This window comes from Alligator mississippiensis, chromosome 11 (assembly GCF_030867095.1).
Source record: "Alligator mississippiensis isolate rAllMis1 chromosome 11, rAllMis1, whole genome shotgun sequence".
Taxonomy (NCBI): Eukaryota; Metazoa; Chordata; order Crocodylia; family Alligatoridae; genus Alligator; species Alligator mississippiensis.
This window is the reverse complement of record NC_081834.1, coordinates 31419154-31442095: the sequence shown is the minus strand read 5'-3', so window position 1 is coordinate 31442095 and position 22942 is coordinate 31419154. Positions and strand designations below refer to the sequence as shown.

The following is a 22942-nucleotide window of genomic DNA, read 5'->3' as shown; positions in this document are numbered from 1 at the left end:
GGGTCAGTGTGTGCAGTCCCCTGATACCTCAGTGAGACCTCAATAACAGCAAATCTATCTGCTTAGCAAGGGCTTGCTGAGATAGAAGATACAGGTGCATGGGGTTCTCAAGCACTCTCAGAGTATGGAACACATCTGTATTGATAAATTGTTTCATCAGTGATTACATAACAACCCAGAACTGTAACGATTACTGACATGGATCAGTAATATTAGGGAAGTCTTTTTAGCTGTCTTTGGTGCAGTATTGTTTGTTTGCTCTATTTGACTACAGTATAGTCCATCTCACTGCCGCCTCCTGCTTCTCATTTTATTTTCTTTGCTTCTTTGGAACAAGAAGAGAAGTGATCATGTGAAAAGCCAGCACTCCATGAGCTGCCAGAGATTCACAAAACATAACTGGAGAATTTCTGCCCCAGAGTCTTTGGCCATATTTTTTTTTCTTTTCCTTGCCTCATATTGTGATACAGCTGGATCTGTATCCTCCCACAGACTTTCCCCCAAGTGTGCACTTGTGTTACACTGATGTTTAACGTCCTTCAGGAAATTACTTCACCTCAGTTTCTACATCTGTAGAATGGGAATGATTCTCAAACTTTAAATTACTAGGCACATAATGCAATCTTGCTGCCCTGACTCAGTGCATGTAATCACATCGCCATCTAGTGGCTAGCTCCCATGATAGCAACTGCCAACTAAATAAACAACTGCTTTGGTTCCTGTGGAAGGTGCTCATATTCCTAGTGCTAGAAGTCTTCATTTTGATCCCTGCAGACAGGTTTGGGGTTAATAGGTGGCATTCTTATGCAAACATATATGCTATCTGATCAGCATTTTGGCATTCCTCAGAATGAAATATGCTGTGCAATAACAAAGGTACATTTGTATCAATACAATTATAGAACAGCATTAGTTGTATGCATAAAAAAGTATATTATATGCAGTGTCATACCTTGAAACCTTCCACACTAAGGATCATGTCATCACTTCTATTTCTTTTTAGAAAGGTGTTCCATTTCTGAGCTTGCAAACTGTGCTCACATTGCAATGTATACGAACCATCTGGGTCAAAAACATTTAACAGGAACTGCCATATTGGCAGCAGTACAGGTTCACCCACTTTATTATCTTTCCTCTAGCAATGCCCTGCATATGATGCTCTTGAGCAAGGGGAAAATCTATTATAAAGCACGTGGCCAGTACTGTAACTGTAAGACAAACATTCTGGCCTGTTTCTCTTCAGCTTCCTGTTTCCCTTTCTATTCATTTACAAACAGACGTAAATAGTAATTTATGAAGACTCTGATGTCCTATCAGGTTCAGATGTGTAACTTGATGACATAAAATGCATAAATATAGATCTGGACAGTTAGAAGCTGCTCTTTTGCTGATGTGGTGCTGTCTAATATAACCCTGAGTGTGCTTCTATCTGAAGCATAGGGGATAAGGGACCTTGTAGCACTCAGGTTACTTTCTCAGCATAGAGCTGAGCTGGGAACAACATGAAAGCTTGAGGGGAACTTTAATTCTGATCTGTTTGCTTTGCTTACTAGAAAGGGATTCCTCTTTTAAACCTCTATATCTGTGTTGGTTCCAATGCTGCAAAACTTGATAGTGCAAAATTTCCAAGAAAGCCAATTAGAGCTCCACATACAGCTACAGAATCTTGCCCACTGAGTTCTGTGTACAGGAGAACACCCAGACTGCAAAATCCAAGACACAGGATGGGATTTTCAGCCTAGAATGCTCTTACTGAAGTAAATCAGTGATTTCAATGGAAGTAAAATTAGACCAATGTCTACAGAGCACTGTTGAAATTCTCACCATCAAGACACAGGAACACAGGGTGACACCTCCCGTGTCCTGAAATCCAGCCCTTGCTTTTTAATCCCTTTCACAAAATCACCAAATTCCATTTTAAAATTAAGTTAAGCTGTTTGCTCCCCACTGTTGTTACTGGCAGGTTGTTCAGAACCTTCCTCTTCTAGTGGTTAGGAACCACTGTCTCATTTTCAGCCTAAATGTATTCATGAACAGTTTATAATAATTTGCTCTTGTGCCTGTGTAGTCTGTTAGCTTAAATAGCTCATCTTCCACCATGGTTTTTAACCTCCTGATGTATTTACAGACAGTGACCAGAGCCCCTTTTAGCCTCTGTTTTGCTAAGTTAAACAAGCCCTGTCCTCTCATATGACAGGCTTTTTATGCCCCCAGTCATCCTAACAGTGCATCTCTGCACCTTTGCCAGTTTCAGCTCATCTTTCATTATCATGGGTGACCATTATTGTATATTGTGCTCCAGTTAAGGCCTCAACAGTGTATTGCCAAACAATATTAATGCTTCCTTAATGCCACCAAAAAAACTTGCCTAATGCATCCTGGGATTGTATTTACCTTTTCCATGGCTTTCGTCATGTTGGCTCACTGTCATCCTATAATTAATTTAATATACCCTGTTTTTTCTCCTTTCTATCATTCCCAACTGATGAGCTCTCTTAACAAAAATAAATGCCTTCTGGTGCTCCTTGGAGGCTTTTACTGTTAATTCAACCCATATTTATCTTGTCTTAGTTTCATTTGCAACCCTTCTCTTTTTCAAAGATCAAAAGGCCGCAAGATATTATTTGTTCATCAGTCCATTTTCCCATTCCTGCTGTGCAGCAATTTTCCTAAGTGACTGATGAGAAAAACTGCTCACTAGCTTACTACAACTTTTTAAAGCTATTTCCACACAGGTGGGTGTAATGCTGTACTTACAGTATGTAAGTGATGACTCCTATGCTCCTAGGAAAAAAAGAGAGACATTTGAATGTAGGTTTTATAAACATGAATTCTAGAATATGTATAGCAGTCATCTGTAGCTGTTAGACTGGCAGGTAATCATGATATTAATGGTAATTCAGAACCTTACAATAAAATATTACTTCTTCATAAAAAAGGGAAGGTAGTTCTGGATACAGTATAACTTGGATACTTATATACATGTTTATGTATATAAGGTCATGTTGGCTTTATGGTAGTAGAAGTACAAAGAAATGTCAATAAGGCAGACTGGATTAGTACCCCAAGCCTGCTCTATTTACAGATTTTATAAATAAAGCTGACACAAGGCACTGCAGGGGCATGTCTTTCAACAGGTTCTCCAAAAGCAGCTAATCTGGGCATGATTTGTAATATAAATTAAATTAAAACTCATAATAGCCACCAACAGGACTTTAAATATTTCATTCAGATATAGCATATAAAAAAAACAGTAGACAGCTGTTTTCTTGGAGGGTAGGGGCTGTTTGATATATAAAGAACAGGGCAAATCTGAAGAAACCAACAGGACAGCAAATGAGGGAAAACTTTGATTCAGAACTTACCACATATCTGCAGCTAGCCCAAGTGGCTCATAGTTTACTATTTCTGGAGCTATAAGGAACATTTAATCAAACATCAGCAACTGATTGAGAAATTATTTTTAGCAACACAAATTGTATGTCTGGGTAAAAAATCACCTCAGTTGAGAAAGAAACCACTAGTTACATGAGGCACTTTCTGCTTATAGTTGTAAAGCTATGCACATCATGGAAGGAATTAAAGCTCTTGAGTACAGCAGAACTAATTCAGTCATTGGGAACAAACAATGATCAAAGAAGGTAGGTCAAGGTCATGTGCTTTCAATGGCACAACATTATTCTTTCACCAACACAGTATTTCTCAAAACAGAGATCCCAGTATCCCTTTGTTCAAGGGTCTGAGATGTTCTTCCCATTCTTTTTCAGAATGCCATTTCACTAATGTCATTACTGCCTGGCCTTTACTTAATAAATTTGACCAGTTATTGAGTAAGCAACTGTATGACAGGGGATCAAGATTTTGTTCCAGACTGTCCACAATTCATTATTACTCATGGCAAATATTATTTTAGCATGTGTAGAAAAAAGGTCTTCTAATTGAAAAATATCCATATATAGGACTGGAATCAGGAGGACTGAGAAATAGTAAGTTATTGAGGTGTGAAGAGGTGTCTATTAATCCTGCAGGCATCAGTGTTTATTTAACAGCCTCATTTATTATCTGGAAGAGATAGTAAATTAAACTGTGGAGACTTCTGATTGGAAGGTGTGGAAGGGGCTGAGGACCAAGATCAAATATGATCAAGAAGTAGCAACATGAGAATTAGCATGGAAAAATGGCAAGGATATATTCAGGGAGAGGAAGTGTTACCTAGAGAGCAGTGATACCAATACAGGTATATTATTACTAGGGAACCTGGTTTTCTCTGTTTAAAAATAGCAAATTTAACACCCTCCCCCCAAACCTGTGTTTTTCCAGAATTAAAATGAAATGCCATGCCAACTCATATCTATCTATCTATCTATTGAACTCAATGTTTTATTGATATATTTACAATGTTAGAGCAATTTGGAAGCCTAACATTGCCTCAATCATTATAATAAAATACATTCTAAATACCTATATATTTTAGGTGTTTGATTTTTTCCCATACCAGCTTTGCTCACTGGGATGCAGATCCAGCTGCAGTTGCCCGCCCCACCCCTACTGCTTTGTGGTGCTAAGCAGGCCTGATATGCGGATGGCCTGCCCTGCCACTGTCCATGCTGTTGCCCCTCACTCCCAACCCACAGCCCTCTGGCTCTGCTGGTGCCCCCCACTCCCAGCCCACAGCCCCCTGGCCCTGCTGGTGCCCCTCACTCCCAACCTGCAGCCTCCAGCCCTGTAATATATGAGGAAGAGGGAGCAGGGGGGGTACAGGTGACAGGATAGGGGGGCAGAGGCCATGCACAGGGAGGGCAGAGAGAGCATGGCGATGGGCCGGGGAGGAGCATGTGCCTCCCTAGATTTCTGCTCCCACAGCAGGGTGTGGGGCTACAGCCAGGCTGAACCAGTGGGAGGGATCTAGCACAGGAGGGACCACTGCATCGCCTTGCCACCCAGGTGAGGCACAGCAACAGCATGGAGTTATGCATCCTGATACTACCAGTTGGCAAGAGGTGCCTCACCTGGGCAGCCATGGCAGAGTGGCACTCCCTCCTGTGCAAGGTCCTGCCCTCTGGGCTGTGGAGATGACTCCTGCCTTGAGTTGGTGCGGCCCAGTTGCAGCCCTGTGCCCTGATATGGGTGCAAAAATATGTGAGGGCACATGCCCCTTCCCGCCCCACATCGCTTCTGCCCTCCCCAGACCCCTAACACATGGCCTGTGCCTTCTCCCCATTCTCCTCCCATAGACTTACCTGAAGGGAGCTGTAGGAGCTGTTCTCCACTGCTGCCTGGCATGGACACATGCACATGCCCCCCCTCCCTGCAGCCCCAAGCACCCCCTTGCAGGCTAAAACTCTGTCAGCCTGCAATAGGAAACCCATTGTTACCTGGGCTTTTCTTCTTTAAAGGAAAAAAATCTACATTTTTCTCTTTTAAAGGATAAAATCCATATTTTTCTGTGGCAAACGGAAAGCCTGGATCCCTGCTTATTACATGTGTTTTATGAGTAAGTGAAGAAAGCCTTATAGATGCAGGACATCTCACATGTAATAGTACGCAGACATCATAGGTTTAGGAGGGTATTGGTGCTGCTGGTTTCTGTCTAACTTCAGGAAGGGCTTTCTCACACTTTCCAATTGAACATACAACAAAGGAACTACTTGAACACTCACCTACAAACTCTGGTGTCCCAAAAATATTTTTAAATTCTACTCCATCTTCTATTTTGTGGGCCAGGCCAAAGTCAATGAGCTTTATGTGTGGAATAGGGATATTCTGGTCTAGAAGCATAATATTTTCAGGCTAGAAGCAATTAAACATAAAAATTTAGTTAGATTATTTGTTAGTAATTTTAAAGATTGAGATCCCAAATAGAGTCCCCTAAATCATCTTTACATGCTTGGAATGTATGCAAAGTTGTAGGACAAGTTAAAGTGTGCATGTGCAAACACATGCACACACATACATACACACACACTCTCATTCTCTCTCTCTCTCCTACTCCAGTAATGTAGAGTTCATTGTTTTGCTAAACTTATTTGTGGAATTTGACATTCAGCATCAAAAAAAACTTGAAAACAGCTAAGTTAACATGTCCCAATGTCTGAAGTGTTCAGCACTTCCCCTGGGGCTTTGGGACACACACAGTGCCTGCTCCAGCTGGTCTGGGACCAGTGCTGTTCATGGTTCCAGACCAGAGGCGCCTCATGAAGTATGTTACATGTAGTGCAATGTCTGCTTCAGGGTCCTCATCCCATGTGGCACCTGTCCCAGCCACTCTAGGAAGCACACTGCATGCATCATGAATCCTGGAGTGAGCACTGCTAGTACTGGATTTCACATGGAGGGTATGGGTGGGGGTCCAGGGTACACGGGCATTTTGGCATGATACAATGCTGGGTCACTTCTACAGCCCATGAGGCCAGATGAGTTTGATACCCCTGGTTTATAGCAATTGTATCTGTCTCCACCAGTGGTTTAACACTGAATAGATACCTTAAAAGGCTGGTCTCAAATGGCCAGATACCATGTGAGAAAGTTCTGGAGGGATTTGGGGCCCCATCTGAAACTAACCCAGAAGAGAACAAATTGAGAATAGTAACAGCAAAGAAAGTTCAGATCTGGGATTAGTATCTGAAGACCCAAAAATGGAAGGGGTTAAGATTGGAGGTTCTGGCTTATGTCTAATAACTAGCTATTATAAAAAATACCAGCAATATTTTGCACTGTAATGTGGCCAAAAGCACAGAGTTGAAGTTGGCAAAACTGGGAAATAAAAGGCACAGTCATTTATTTTCTCAACAGGAGGTTCTGACTCTATGCTCTCTACTGTACTTACTGGATATTTCAAAGTATTAATTTTCTACTAGCTTCTTAGATTCAATAATTTCCCAGCCCTCCTCCATTTTACAGACATTACAACAACCTGCCTGGCACAATTTGGCTCTGATGAAGAGCTCCAAAGCAATAATTTTTCATATTTTACTCATAGCCTGGGAGCAAGTCAGAGAGTTTGATTCCCTGCTGGCAGCTACCTGTTGGTTTCAGAGCAGTCTACTGTATGAGGAGCAACTACTAAATAAACATTCTCATTCCACATTGACGGAAAGAGGGTGTATGCATAATTTATTTTCACAGTTACTGAACCAATATGATTTTAGCTCCAGGAAAACCATGCTGGTATTTTTTTCCTAGAGATTCAGTGCAGTAGAGCTGACAGGAGGGTATGCTGCAGATATGTCATGGAAGTGCATTTGGAACAGTACTAGAGTCAGCATAGTATATAGGACAGGAAGTTATTTGGCATGATCTCTACATTTAGGGCTAAATCCTTAGCTAGCATACATCAGTATAGCTCCTTTGTAGTCAATACAGCTTTGCTAATCTACACTAGTCCTTAGTGTTTAACGTAAGTATTAGTTATTAATTAAATAACTATGAAGTTAATAAGAATGCCTCTGGATTTGAGCAAATGGCAAGGTACGGGGTATGCTAGCTACTAGCAAGAGGTTAAGAGAGCAGATAAGTAGGGAAGGAGAAGCACTGGGAAAAGTGGCTTACTGTTTGATGTCAGAACAACACACAAATGTACATAGATTTCCTTTGTACTCCATTCATATATCTGGGTAAAAGTATATGGCTACCCTGTTCACAGCATAATTAATGTTTCCATTATGCATCATTTTCCATCCACAATTTAGTTTTCTTGACTGCTGTAAAACATACCCTGCCATGTACTACTACCCCAGTAATTTCAACAGAATTTCAGTACAAGCTGATAACATTATTGATGCAGTGTCAAGCTATTTGGAACTGTTATTATGTTTTTATTGTTCATCTTTGTACAGTGCCAAGCCCATCAGTAGTTAAAGGAATCAACAAGAAAACCCTTAGATACTTTTCAAACATCATGTAAAGGACAAAGCCCTGTCCTGAAGAGGTCACAATGTCAATAGGAAGCGAGTAAATGGAGGGAATTGAATGAACTAACAAAAAAGAGCAACTGAACAAAGTTCTTCAGCATTGGCTTAGTTCCATGATTTCATATATACATATAATCCATCTAGCTTTGCATTATTCCTATGAGCAGTGTTAAGACTTATAGGACCCTTAGGAGAAGAGAGTTTTCAACTGTCATAGGGCACCTATACACATACAGCAAGGCTGCTCCAATGTGCTGCAATCACAGTAGGTCAGAGCAGACTCGATTAATCAAGTCTGCTGGAGTGTGGTAATTACCATGCTCCAGCAGGCTCCAGCATCTCGTGTATTAGCATTCCCACAATGAAAAATGGTGGCGAGTGTGCTTTCAAGTTAAAATGCCCCCACTGCCATTTTTCAGCATGAGAACACTGATACACAAGATGCTCCCAGCCACTTTAATCAGAGCGGCTCTCAGAGCCACTCTAATTAAAGCTTCCCCCCCACTCCCGAAGCACGTATATAAATGCCCATAGTGTTTATAAAATGCTTTAAATTCATTTCTCCCTCCTTCTGCCGGGGGTGTATTGTCCATCTCCATCTGTTCAATGAGCTGTTTGTTACAGCAGCATTTGCTTTTCAGACATTGCCTTAGTCAAATCTTTGGGAAAGCTATTAAAAAAAAAAAAAAAAAAAAGCAACAAGCAGAAAAACAAGCAGAAAAAAACAACAAAACTTGTCTTTCACATTAGTCCTCCTTTCAAGTTCTGCCAACTTGCTACCTTTTAAAAAAAATTCAAATCAGTAACAGCAACAAAATAATTATAGATCTCCATTTCCCTAGTTGCATTATTGCTTAAAAATACATGCCTACCTTAACACTGCAGAAGTCCTAAAATAACAATGAGATAAACTATTTCTTCAATTCTGCTTTAAATCACTTTCATTATTAGTAAATGATGCCCTATTCATTTCCATTTGTTCATTTCTGTTCTTCCTCTAATGTCCTTATTGACCACCAAACATTAATAACATTAAACATATACATTTCAGTAGTCAGAGCTCAGCATGGGGAAAATTTTACTCAAGTTCACATTGTTAGTTTATGTTACTCCATATTCTAGTATTTTTCTAGGGTAAAGTACAGACACAAACATTGGGACACAAGCATTGTGGCTCTCAAGGTAACTAGCTGAAACATAAGAGTATGCGTCTTGCACGCACACCCCCCACCCCCCATATGCACCCAAATCTGGATAGTAGTTCAGTTGCAACATGCATTTTCTAACTGTAACAATCAAGAAATAATTATTACTGATATAGTGCCAGGCCCTTTAGCAGCTTCTCTGTATCTTCATAAAGTGCCAAGCATACTGTCAGCACTTGAAGGATTTATATAGATATATTCCCAGGTACTTATGGAATATGTATTATGATAACCTGGGAACATACTGATTCATAACATGAGCACCATAGGAACAAGGCACCAACAAATTTAGGTTTCAAAATAAGGATAAACAACAAGTGATCTAGTCTAAAACCAACACTTCAATTACTTCTTTTTTTTTTTTCTTTTAAAAAGTCCTTCACTCCTCTGTCTTGCTTTGACCTTTCCTTACCCTGTATGGTAAGGGACTGTACATTTTATACATAGCTCTAGAAGTGGCAATGTTTATGGTAGTTAGTTCCACATTCCTTATGTAATTCTAAACGCAGCTGCTATTGTTGTCTATGTTGTGTGTGATAAAAAAATAACTAGACAGTTCTAGCTGGACTGGAAACAGTATGTAAATATGCACAGAGGCAAAATGGATTTAGGAGGAAACAGGCTTGTCAGAAATAAGCCTCAGGATAAGAATCCAATATTTACAATGCAAATTGTGCAATATATTATTATTAAGTTCAGTCAGATTAAATTGCTTTGATGGGACTATTGAGACCAAAGGAAAAATGTCTTAAAATGGACTTGGGCAGTTTACTAGTTTGTGAGCTCTTCACGGCAGGTACCATACATCTTTTCATATGTCTATAAAACCCAGATATATTTTGGGTGCCAGTACAATATAAACAGCAAGGAACAGTAATGTTTGTAAGGTTTCTTCACCATTAGAAAAAGGTCAGATCTTAGGAGAAGGAAGGCATTGCTGCTTACCAGTGAGAGCTGCCAGTTCTATTCAACACAGAAAGCCTGTAAGTCTTAGTTCAAACAACTAGCCATTCTGCACTTCAGCTTTATTATTACCTGGTGTATTTTATGTATCCTCATTTATACAATGTATTATACAATATATGCTACAATATTAAATTAGCTAGTTGTATTAGATTAATATTTTTACCTTTAAATCAAAATGTGCAATTTTCTTGGAATGGAGGTAATTAACACCATCCAAAATCTGCTTAATGAACCTGGTTGCTTCCTCCTCACTCAAAGACTCTTTCTGTGCTAGGAAGTCAAAAAGTTCTCCTCCAGACACTCTGTAAGACATGCACAGAAACCTCCCGTTACATACAGCATAGTAAGGCACAGACCAAATATAAACATAATGAAATGGCAAACTAGTAAACCCAAATCCTCTTAGAACAAGAAGTGTGAGCCAAGAGATCTAGGTTCTATTCCCAGCCCTGCCCGCACTTCCCCTGCAATGTTGAACAGTCAATTTCTCTTTATACTTCAGTTTCCCCTTCTGTAAAAATAGAACTAATATTTCCTTACCTCAGTGTGCAAGGCTTCATTCTTTGATGCTCATAGAGCACTCTGGGCCCAATCCTATTCCATGTATTGGGCATCTAAGGGGATATTGGGGGCTAAGCGTGATTCTGTTCCACTTGAACAAGTCCCTGAACATCCATTAACGTAGCTACCTTTTGTAACAAACAATCATTTTACCCTTAAGGATGAGTTATAACAAGGCAGTAAGAAGCGGGGAAGACCCACTTGTGTTTTGTACTAACAGTTTTTCAGAAACTTGAACAGAGTGGAACAGGATTGCACTTAGGCACCTAAATCCACTTGTATGCCTAATAGTTGGAATAGAACACAGCCCTCTGAGTTTCAGCTAAAAGGCCTTATAGAAAGGCATAGTAGTGGTAATACACTCAAACACAATTATACTATTAATAATCTTCCTTTTACATATTGTAAAAGTACAGCATTGGTAAAGAATCACTTTCACTATCTTGCACCATCATCAACATGAGGCAGTGAGACCTGCCAGCAGACTACTTCCTTTCCTATGAGGTGCATGAAGAATGCATTGGTACTTGCTTGACCTGTAACCAGTGGAGAAAAGTGTTTCATGCTGGCTGAATTTTTTTAAATAAATGAGCTTGGAAAGGTCCGTAAACTGTTTCCCCAAAACAAGGATTTGTGAGAACAATGCTCCAGTTACTATTTTGACCATTTACATCAACAAGAAAAATTTTACTTACTGCATATAATACATCTGCTGCCATTTTTTTCTTGTTACATTAAAAATACAGCAACCACGATTCTATACAGCAGCACACCAGACTATCCCAAGATGACAAATTATCCAGTATTAGTAGTGCTATTATTTTGCAACTTTGACATTTATATATGACCTAACTCTTTCAGTTTATCCCTGGCCATGCACAGCAACATAGTAACAGAGCATTCATGGGCCCCAATCCTGCCATCTTTACTGGCTCAATATATATTCTTAACTAAGGATTATTCACTACATAAGGATTTTAGTATACAACAGTGTTTTGGAGAATAAACCATTGGCATTATTGCCTGACAACAGACTAAAAAGTGACAGCTGGAGGATTCAGATGTTGAGTTAAACACAGCTGTAACTCCCAAGAAATTAAGTTGCATTCAATGCAGCTTAATTATTTTTCTTGCTGCTCATTCACATTGCTGAAGGTACTGGTAAATACTGGTCTGTCCTCTGGTTCCTGTGGTCTCCATCTACTGACAAAAGATATCAAAATTGCATGAAAAATTCAGCTTCAAACAACTTCATGAAAGGTTTGTCAAAGACGCAAAGGACTGAGCATAGGCTTACTTCTTAGCTTGTGAAGTTGCTGTGGGCAATACTGTATTTTGCTTTTCCAAAGCAAATAATTTACACAATGCTGTCTGCCTTAGTGTGCTATTCACTAGATATATTTCACAGCTAAAGCATTACTAAGCAGTAGGATGTAGAACATGGGACACTTTGACCTGGGCAGGAATCGCTCAATATTTTGACAACTAAACAAACCTCAGATGATCCAGGAGTTTGACTCGACTCTTGACTGGGGCCTCATTTGTACTTCCTCTTCTCTTGAAGATTTAGTCTTACAGCCGCTGTCTCATCTCAATAAGTCTCCATTTTCCTTTCAGATGACATTTAATAAGCCAGCAGGAAAAGGTGCTGACCAGATCATTCTTCTTCAACACTGGCCATTGCAGGAAGAGGGAAATATTACCTCTATCCCATTTAGCAGCAGTTTTTGGAACCTTGTGAATTATTTTAGATATGTCTAAAGTAGATCAGTGCTTTATCAATTTATCTTCCAACTCTTTACAAAGTCAGATATTTTCTTAGTGCAATCAGCTTGTTCACAAAGAGAACACAAGTCTGATTTCTTTGGCTGCCTCTGTTCAAACTGCTTTGGCAATGTCCCTTTGACAGATACTGGTGTGTGTCTCTAGGAAGCAGCTCTCGGGCTTTTTTCTTTAAATCTTGCAATCTTAACAGTACAAACACACTTTTACCTTCCTTTTCATGTGAGAAATCTTCTAAGCTCAAGGCTCATCATCAAGGGCCCTTTGGCCTAAAAAAGTTAGTTTGAACAATGGCTATCCTTTTGTGCCACTGCTTTACAATATTGAGGAATTTGTTTGAATGGTTGCTCAGACTGGAAGTTTCATGCCACACAATCCCACTAAGACCCCTTCATTGCTTTCAGACAGTGACCTAGAACATTTTTACATCACCACCTGAGACCAGGCATTAGTACCTCTTGCCATAATATCTCCATGGGCCCATTTGACAGAGCTTGGCTAACAAAGAAGAACGTTCCCCTTTTTCACAAGGTTGTCCCTGAGCAGTAGGTTCATTTTCTCCCTCTTTTCTGGATTTTCTCTTCTTATTAGCATTCACACTTAGCTTAATTCAAGGCAATGCTTTGTGAAGTGGAATGGGGAGAGAAAATTTCCAAAATACAGAATGTGCCAGAAAAATAACCTGCAACTGTACAAGTTTGGTGATAGTTCAGCATAAGGACAATCATCAACAACACAAGACAACACCACAATATGCTCTGGAGGTTGAAAGCCTTCTCCACAGAGATCACAGTGCTTTATAAATAGGAACAAGTTAATCCTCAACTTGCCTGTGAAACAGGGAAAACTTGGCCCCATGTTGCAGAAAGCTTAAATGACTAGACGAAGGCAACAGGTAAGTCAGTGACAGACGTAAACAGAACCCATTCTCCAGACTGCAGCACTGTGGGCACTTATACACAGGCTTCAGGAGTGGCAGAGGGGAGGGGAGGGCACTTTAATTAGAGAGACTCTCAGAGTTGCTCTAATTAAAGCGCCTGAAGCTTCTCATACATCAGTGTCCCCACACTGAAAAATGGAGGCAGGGGCACTTTAACTAAAGCTCATTGAACAAGCTTTAGTTAAAGTGTCCCCACTGCCATTTTTCAGTGCGGGGATGCTAATATGCGAGATGCTGGAGTCTGCTGGAGCACGGTAATTACCATACGCAGTAATTTGATTAATCAAGTCTACTCTGACATGCTGTAATTATAGTGCATCAGAGCACCCCACTACACATGTATAGGCACCCTCTGCTTTTACTGAAGGAAAGAACAGCAGTATGTGCTCTGAGAACCCTTGAAAGAGGTTACTAAGAAAACATTACCCAAGCTGTGCCCCTGACCTCAGGCACAACCAAGCAGAAGAATCCAATCCCTCCCAAATGCACCCAGTTTCCCAGATGTCTGAGAGAAGTGCATTTAGACAGCTACTGCTGAGCCTCTAGCCAAATGCAGCTCGCCACAAACTGCTCTGCAACAGGACACCCAGAACCTCACCAGGAATTACAGCTTAGGTACATCTATCCAACTGTATTTTTTAAACTGGAAGCAGGAGCAAAAAAGTATGTCTTCCCTTTCTGTAGAGAAAACAAGCCTGGAACATCCCACTTTTCCCTCTCCAGGACTACTTCTCCTCCCCATTGGACAGCTGTCACACTCTTTTTGTGGTGAAGGACAATCGAGATAAAGCCACACGTAGTAAAAAAGAATTGAAAATGCTGCCCTCCCCCCTTAGAAGCAGGTGATTATTTTCTTTCACAAGCCTCAACATCTACCAAAAATACAGATTGCTGTTTTAGATTTAAACACAAGATGGCCTAGGGCAGACCCCAAGAGCTAAAGAATGGAAGAGGGCCTAAGGAACTACCACAGATCTTTCCCATATAGCCCCCAGGCGGAAAAGCAGATTGTAGACCTGAGAAGCTGAACATAAATAGTATCAGCTGACTTAGCAGTGCTCTACCTGTCCCTGAATCTCAAGTGAAATGTACTTCTGTAGAGTAGAAGCAGCAGCAGTCATATCTACTGTGTGAAAGGGACAGCCTGTATTTACCCAAATCCAAGACAACTTCAAATTGAAGACAATTTCCTGATAACTAGATTCTATATATGGAAAATCTAATTATTGGAGGGTCATAGTTTCATACCTGTTAAGGGCATCTTAAATTCATCCTCCCACCACTGCAGTGAAGAATGCAGAAGAAAGCAGTGATTGGGGGGGGAGAGGGGGGCAGAGGGGGGCAGGCAGCCTGATTCCTACCCCTTGTCCCCAATAACTTGCCTCCTGCCTATTCCCCCTAGCACTTGCCCCCTGCTGCTTGCGCCCCCTAGTGCCAGCCCCCCTGTGGTGTCTACATCCCCACCACCTCTGCTCCCCCTAACTGCCTGAATCTTTCAAGGGGCTACTGCCTTACCCTCAGTGACATCACTGGCTCTGGTCCCATTCCAGACTGTAGCACAGAGCATATAGTGGTTCCAGAGTCAGGCAGCAACACCTGTGTAGGCAACAGCTCTGCAGCCCCAGTCCCAGCTCCAGCTTTGGGACTGGATCAGAGTTGGAGCTGAGGCTGAAGCTGTTAATGCTACAACGACTATTGCTTTGCTAGGCAGGGCCAAGGTCACTGTTTGATCTATGCCCTCGGGTGGAGTGGGGCCAGAGCTGTGATTGAGGGTAACAGGAAAAAAGGTCTTGTCTTGAGTTTGAGTTAATACAGTAGCTGTCCTATTTGAGCCAGCAGATTTTAGCTGGGAACAAATACACCTCTATAACTGGATACTGGAGATCTTGCCACAATACTATAACACCCTATTAATCAAGGTTAATCAGTTTTTTTCTTGAAGACAAAGTCCAATGCAGGTAGCAGCAATTTCAACAGCACTCCTGCAATAGAGCCTGAAGAGATTAACCATAGGGAGTGTCAATCTCTGACACCAGAGTCAGGAATGAAGGCTCTATGTTTACTGTAAAGATGTACTATAATTACCCTGATTAACAATACTTGTACTGCAGCAACACCTGAAGGCTTCAGGTCAGAACCCTATTGCACAGGCACTGTACAAACATAGGAAATTACAGTTCCTTCACCAAACAGCTGACAATCCAAAACACAAGACACACCAGGTGAACATGACAGACAAGCAGGAGGAGATAGGGGGACTAGAGGACAATGAAAACAAAAGGATGTTTTACCATTGACCATCTGCCAATCAACTGCAGTATTAACAATTCACAGCTAGCCTTGCCCTCAAAACAGTTTTCTCGTGGATTACAGCACAGGCATAAATCTGTATCCCCAGTAGCAAAGACACCCTCCCTTGACTGCACATCCCATGGTCTACCTCGCTCAGAGATGCATAAATAAGAATGCAGGGATGCTCATCATAAGTCCCACTTCACCTGTCCAATCACAAGGCTAAATTAATCCTTTAGGAAGCTTTGCTGGTTTTAATGGTGCTCCCCTTGGAGATCAGTTCATTATTTGTATCAGGGTAGAGCTCAGGGACTCCAATCAGAGATCAAGGCTCAGTTCAGACAGTTAGTTCTGCCTTGAAATGCTTGTAATGTCTATAAATTGGGTGAATGTATCTCAGTGACTGGAAATAAGTTCAAAGGGTTACATTTTTTTCTAGCTACTACATTTAAACAAGTTGTTAAAGGAGTCCTTAGCCTTGTACACAAATCTATCCAGTGTCAATATTTATACTCAGAGGACTGATGGGGAGGTAGGGGGAATCTCTGCCTTCTCTAAACTTTTGGCTTCTGTCAGATATTGAAATCAGAAATGGGACAAACATTAGGAGGCAAAGGAAGCCTTTCTCTCCTGCATAACTCCTTCAGATCCGAACGTATGGCCTTACACTCCTAGATTTGGGGTCAACAACCTTTGGCCTGTGGGGTGGATCCGGCCTGCGGAGCCACCGGGAACCTTGTGACTGGGTGGCACAGAGCTTTGCCAGTGACCTAGCTGGGCAGCAAGGACAACCAGCAGTGGTGGCAGCAGCACGTGGGTCTCAGTGCTGGCCCTTCTTGGATCCAGCTGGGTCATTGTGGCCTGCCACCCCAAAGGGTTTCCAACTGCTGTTTAGGGGCTGCTGTTTGACATGCTCCCTTGGAGCTGTGAAGCAGTGAAGATTCTGAGTACTTTTACATATACTGCCACAAAGTAACTGGGTAGAAGCAGATGTAGTTCAGTTAGATCTATGTCAGGGAATGCATAAGCAGTCTCACAAGCAAAAAAGAAAAGGTATTAATTCCAAAGTTATGCTGTTATTTTGGGGCCAGTTTGTGTGCTTAAGAGCCCAGATGCTTAGAGCTTCTCCTATTTCACTGCTTTTAAAAAAAAATCTTGTAGGGACTGGGGATTTCCTTTGACTCTAATAACCAATTGCAAAATTTTCTTGAAATGACACTGAAACAAACTGTTGGCAAATCTCTTAGTTATGCAGACAGACAAATATACTGTGTTCATCTCCACCAAAAACCCAGAGCTCTAAGGATCTGATGCTCCTATTGAATCTTCAAGGCATGGAGTACTTACTTGAGTCACTATGATATCTGTCTGCAGCACACAGCAGAATGGCTGCCACGCAGCGATGGAACAGAATACTGGCTATAAATACAAATCGACACCATGTGGCACCACGTGGCCACTTAACACTGCTTGTTCTCAGCTTCACCCTGTGAAGAATGTTGCACTCCTGTGTGGTGAGCTGTCTGCATAGTTACAGGGTGATTCTCAGAGGTTGTGGTGACACATTTAGACTGGTGATGATCATCTACTGCAGTGGGGCCAACCTTTTTGGCAGGCACAAGGAACTCAGTGAGTGCTGGGGGTAGAAGTGGGGGAGTGGAAACAACAGCAGTGAGGTGGGGGGAGGGGGATGAGACCATTTTGGTTATCCCACTCGCGTCCCCAGTGGTGTGGCACTGCACTACTCGACTCCTGTAGCTGGGGGAGAAGGGGAGGGGAGTGTCATTCCACTTGCTCCCCTTGCCCTTCAGCCCCCAGACACACTGCTTGGTGCAGCACTGTGCTGACCAGATCCTGTGGCTGGCCTAAGCAGTCCAAGGCTTCCCTGATGTGGCAAAGACTCCTGATAGGGGGATCCTGGCACCCACTCATAGTTGTTCCCCTCACCCCACATTTGTTATGCTATTGGGAAGGCAGCCCACAAAATCAAGTTGAGCTCCCTGCCAGAGTGCCACTCCAATCCTCTTCCCCGGCCCAACCTGCAGCTCTGCTTTGTGCTTCCTACCTTGTGCTCTCTGCTGCTCATATGCTGCTGTTTACTGATCCCTGTTCTATTTACTGCTGTGCTGCCTATGCTCTCCTGCATCCGCTGTGTGCCCCACATTGGCCACCCTGATCTACTGCATCAAATACTGTAGTACTTCACTATATGTGGGACATAAACAAATGTAACAATTGTATTGCTATCAAAAGGTACTGATAAAAGCTGTTATGATGCTATGATTATGTCTGCAGTATTTTGAAGCAATACAAGTCTTGGAAAACCACTCCAGTGTTAACCCTGCTTCATCCAAGGTCAAGGTTAGGGCAATTTAGCTCACTTACATCTCTAAGGGATCACACAGATGTGACAAGTACAGACTAACAGCTGCTGCATGCTCCTGAGAAACAGGTCTCCTCCTCTCCCTTAAAAGTGGCTACAAATGTACACTTGGTCCATACCCTTGGTCAGTCAAGGTGTTTGAATAGATGCTCATTCTAATACCTTCCCCCACCAACTGTGCAGTGGGATAATTCTGTCAGACACTATTGCTGCTATATGATCTAGTGTGTGTCTCTCTGTCTGCTTCCTCAGCAGCTCTACAAGAACAGTTTTCTGCTCTGCTGGGATATATTAATTGGCCTCCCATCAAATTGCTGCCTACAATCCTTCCATAAGCTAAAGTGACATTTACCTTCATGCTGGACTGGCAAACATCTTGGCTACACAGAACTGAGCTCCCTTGATAGAGCGACAGTAGCATAGGTAAGGGGGAGGCATTAGCCCAAGTTGTTGATCTTGTGGGGAGGGATTAAAAAAACAAGCCACTGAACAACTAGACTGCAGGTAGCACAGACAATGACAAATGTCCCATGTAGGGTTGTCATCAGAGAGGACAATCTGGTTGTCCTCTGTCCTCTATTGATATGAAACCGGATCCCTTTATGTCCTCTATGTTTCTCCTGAAGAGAAACATAGAGGACATAAGGAGGGGGACTTAAAGGACAGAAGGACATAGAGGACATAAAGGAGATGGGTTCTGTATCAATAGAGGACAGAGTAGCAGAAAACCGGAATGTCCTCTATCATGGCCACCCTAGTCCCATGTAGTGCTGCCACCCAGGGCACTCAAATGTTATGCTACACCTCTGTAGAGGCACATTCCTCCTTTCCAAGGAACTCCTCATGTTTCCCTATATATGCAGGGACCTCCTATAGCAATGCACCAAAGGAAAAAAACTTCCTTGCTTTTATATTTATCAGCATGTCTGTAATATCTTTCTAAACACCACTATATAAGCTTTACCCACACATGTACTTTGGCTGTAACCCACATATCCAATTCATTTAAATAACCCAAACAATTCCATCATTCCTGTAGCACTATAAATCTATATGGCACCTCACCAGTGAAGAATATAGCACATACCCTGTCCAACAATCTTTGCAGTCTTAGGCCAAGTGACTCAGGTACTTGAATTTCAGACTGCTCTGCATGCACAGATAATATGAACGTGAAGCAGAAACACATCGATATAATGGAATGGAATATAATGGAATGCAATGTAATAGAAGCATTCTACTCGCCAGCCCTGCTGAAGAAGATGGCTGCATCATTGGTTTACACAGGAAGGGCACTGCAGTATCGGAAATGGATGACTGGATCGTGCTGTCTCTTGAATCCAGAGGAGACAGGATTTCTAGGCCAATGGGAGAAAACACTGCTGCAAGTAATTTGTGGTTATTATTTGATACTCCAAACTCCATTCAAATGATAACTGAATAAACAACCAAATTCACACTCCCTTTACGTGAGCTGTATTAAACTTACACATTTATAGGGAAAACAACTCCCTGAATGCAAACTCATAGATCCAGATCACGTCATATGAGCATTTCCTAGTCAAGGCTTTGTTACAAGGCTTTCTGAACACACCTCTAGCTTGCTAGCGCTGTACATTTATTCCATAGGGTATCTAGAAACACGGGATCTGTAGAATGTCCTACTGTTCTCTTCACCAAGAAATGGGAACAGAAGTTAGGTGATTTAAAATCCTTTTAAATATAATACAGACTAAAGCAAAATACAAAGCCAAATGACTATTATTCTGCAGTGTACACAAGCTGTGAAAGCAGTTCTTTTGGAGAGAGGATCAATGCTTGCAACAGGAAGCTGCAAAGCCCTAAGGATTCTCCTGCTATCCTGGATATTATGTGGCCAAGGTCAGGAAAAGTCACCATCATTTCAAACCACCAGCTTCATCCTCCTCTGAACCGCTTTCGCCAGCCAGAGGGATTGCCATTCAATAGCCTATACCTCTTTCCTTGCATAATTTCCAGCTCCTGCTGATCAAACAATGGGAGACTATGTCACTTTCATGTCTTTCACCTGGCAGCACAGAGTAATACAAAAATGTTGCATTACATAGACTAGGTTAAAAATTTTGCATTGAAGAATTTTTCAGTGGAAAACATTCTTTCCAAAGAAAACATGTTTTCAAGGGGAAAATCAAAAGAATTTCACCTTGTTTTAGTTCAAGTGCTCACCAGAGGCACTGTGGAATATCCTGGGAGTTGTAGTTTTGGTGCCACTTTCTCCTCTGCTGACTGAGTTTCCTGTTTGACTACATCTACCAGGATGCACTGGCCAGGCCTTCTGCTGTCCTCATAAGTTTGTTATTCCTCATTATTTATCTATAAACAATTCTGCTTCCAAAAACACTGAAGGGGAAGGGACAGAAGAGAGGGACTGAATAAAAAGGGATAATCACACTTCAAAACATGTCAGGCCATTGTTGAGCAGTTGTTAGGTGATCTGTGCGCCCATGAACCAGCAGGACTCCCTGCTAAAGCAATGACCCCAGCAGACTCTCAAAAACATCTGTTTCTAGAGCTTACGATGATTTAAGAAGGAGGTTATTTACTGGTGACCTCATTCTAATCCTTTGCCAGGATCTGCGGGTGGTTTCTGAAGCCTGACAGCCCTGAAGTTCCGTTTTAAGAATACCTCTTTACTCTGGAGGCCTTAACAGCCCTTTCCTGTTCCCATTTGTTACATCCTAGCATGGAGATAGGAAATCCTTCTACTTACAGCTCAAGGATGAGCACCACATCTGTCTTGTTCTCGTAGACATCATGCAGCTTGATGATGTTGCCATGTAGGATCTGCTGCAGAATATTCACCTCCCGTTCAATTTCCTCCCGTCTCACTCCACGGCGGCTGGCCCTGCTCTGACGCTTCTTAATGAATTTAGCTGCATATTCTACTCCGGTACCTTTCTCTTGGCACTTCTTCACTATAGCAAACTGGCCACTGCAAAGACAAGGTTGTAATGATATTATAATACAGCTTTCATAAATCCCACTGGCAATACAATCAATCTCCCTGAATTAGCCTTGCAGGTATGGGTTCTGATCCTGTAATAGCAAAGAGCTCTACTAGTCTGCTACTACAGAATGTCAGGATTTGATTCATCAACTGCATGCAATGAATTCATTACAGTTGCTTGAGATATTTCAACTGCATGGTGCTTTAGACTATGAAAAGTAAATAATCTCTTTACATAGGAGGGAGAAAGTCCACATATGGTCCTCGGACTTAATTATTTATTTATTTTAAAAACAAGGTCTGGCTAAGATAAAATGGCACTGATGTAAAGTGAAAGCCCAAATGGTTCCTTACTTGCCAGTGGTACTTAGACATTCAGTTATATAACCTGCTATTTCATGTCTTGAAGAGGCAGGTCATACTTACTAAGCACAAATGCTGGGTAGTCCATGCACATATATGCACTGAGCTTGAAAATCTGGCTGTTCCAATGTTTTGAAAATATGCAATTTCTTAATGCCATTTTAAATGAAGGAGAAACATGTGTACAACATTTTATGAAATAATTCACTGCCCATCACTTAAACAGCAGGCAACTGTTCACAGTTGTAAGCAGGCTTTTGCTGACAACAGCTGCTAGTGGAAGAGGTCATCATTCTAGTTCCAATATGAACATTTCCCCTACCTTCTAAAAAAGAATACCACTTGCAGAGCAGATGACTAGTACAGAGTATAATAACCCTGTAAATTTTAGTCTAATTTCAGTGATAAAAGGCTCTTGAATCAGACGCTCATTAGCAACCTTTAAACTGGAAAAGGCAGGGGAATTCTTCATTTTAACTTGCAGGAGGTTTACTCCCTTTCTTATTTAGGTCTCCCAAATACCATCAGATCACAAAGCAGGCACTCTTTGTAGAGAGCTGATACTTGATCCTTATGTCTCATTATAAGAGGTAATCAGAATCATGGTGAAAGACCACATCTGAGCCATAAATATGGCACAAGATGGAGCAGTTACTCATGTGACCCTCTTCTTAGTTCTTTATGAGGCTAGTAACTTACTCTGCACAGGGAAATCAGTGTCATATTTAAAAAGTGCATGCATAATACACATATATGCATTTATTTTATATATATGCTTTATAATAATGCAAATAAATTGTGAGGTTTATGAAGCTGGTAAAGGAAAGCCAATGCATTGCCTTGAACTATCTGTCATTAGTTTATATGTATATGAACCACTGATACCTACCTACTCCAAGGTACTGGATGGACATAGAAGATTGGGAATCAACTCCTAGACTTGATTCATTCTAGATTTCATTACAAACTCAAAATTACAACCAGCATCATGAAAAAAGCCTTGAAGTTCACAAGACTAGTCAGATTTATTATTTGGCATAGGACTAATGAAAACTGACTTCAAGAACACAACATTTCCCCCTTTCAAATTGTTTTTCAAGCAGACCATAGGATTGGAGCAAAAGAAAGACTAGGATGAAGACAGGAAAATGTTGATACAGATCCTAGCAAAACCCATTAGTATTCACACAGCTCTTCTTTTGGTACCACCACCTCCTATGTTTAAGTAAACGGGTTGAATTACCAATTCTGCCTGATCCAGAGCAACCTGGAAGGAAAAAAAAATTAATCTGAGTCTCCTATACTGTAGGTCAGTACCCTAACCACCAAGATAGACATGGACAGACCCTGATCACTTCTCATGGGGGAAGCGGGTGTTCTAACAATTGAGCTTTTGTGAAAACATTAAAAAAATTCTGGTTTATTTCCAATGTGGAATGAGAACAAATTCTGAAATTTCCAAGGTTGTCAGGAAATAGGATTGCTGTCCTCTGGTCAGCTTGAATATAAAAGAGAAGCTGACCTGTGTTAATGAGAACGCAGAGAAAAAATTCT

The 22942-nt window shown here is 41.4% G+C and overlaps 1 protein-coding gene across 1 annotated transcript in view; it reads right to left on the bottom strand.

Annotated features, from left to right (window-relative positions):
* The window catches only part of DAPK2 (death associated protein kinase 2), a 66185-nt gene that overhangs the window by 5730 nt on the left and 37513 nt on the right, over nt 1-22942 (bottom strand). Inside the window, exons 3-7 of the mRNA XM_059714910.1 lie at nt 20789-21010; nt 10245-10383; nt 5661-5790; nt 3366-3414; nt 2758-2784 (exon numbers count right to left, since the gene is read on the bottom strand). Of these exons, the coding sequence (XP_059570893.1) occupies nt 2758-2784; nt 3366-3414; nt 5661-5790; nt 10245-10383; nt 20789-21010 (567 nt within the window). The remainder of the gene's footprint in view (nt 1-2757; nt 2785-3365; nt 3415-5660; nt 5791-10244; nt 10384-20788; nt 21011-22942) is intronic.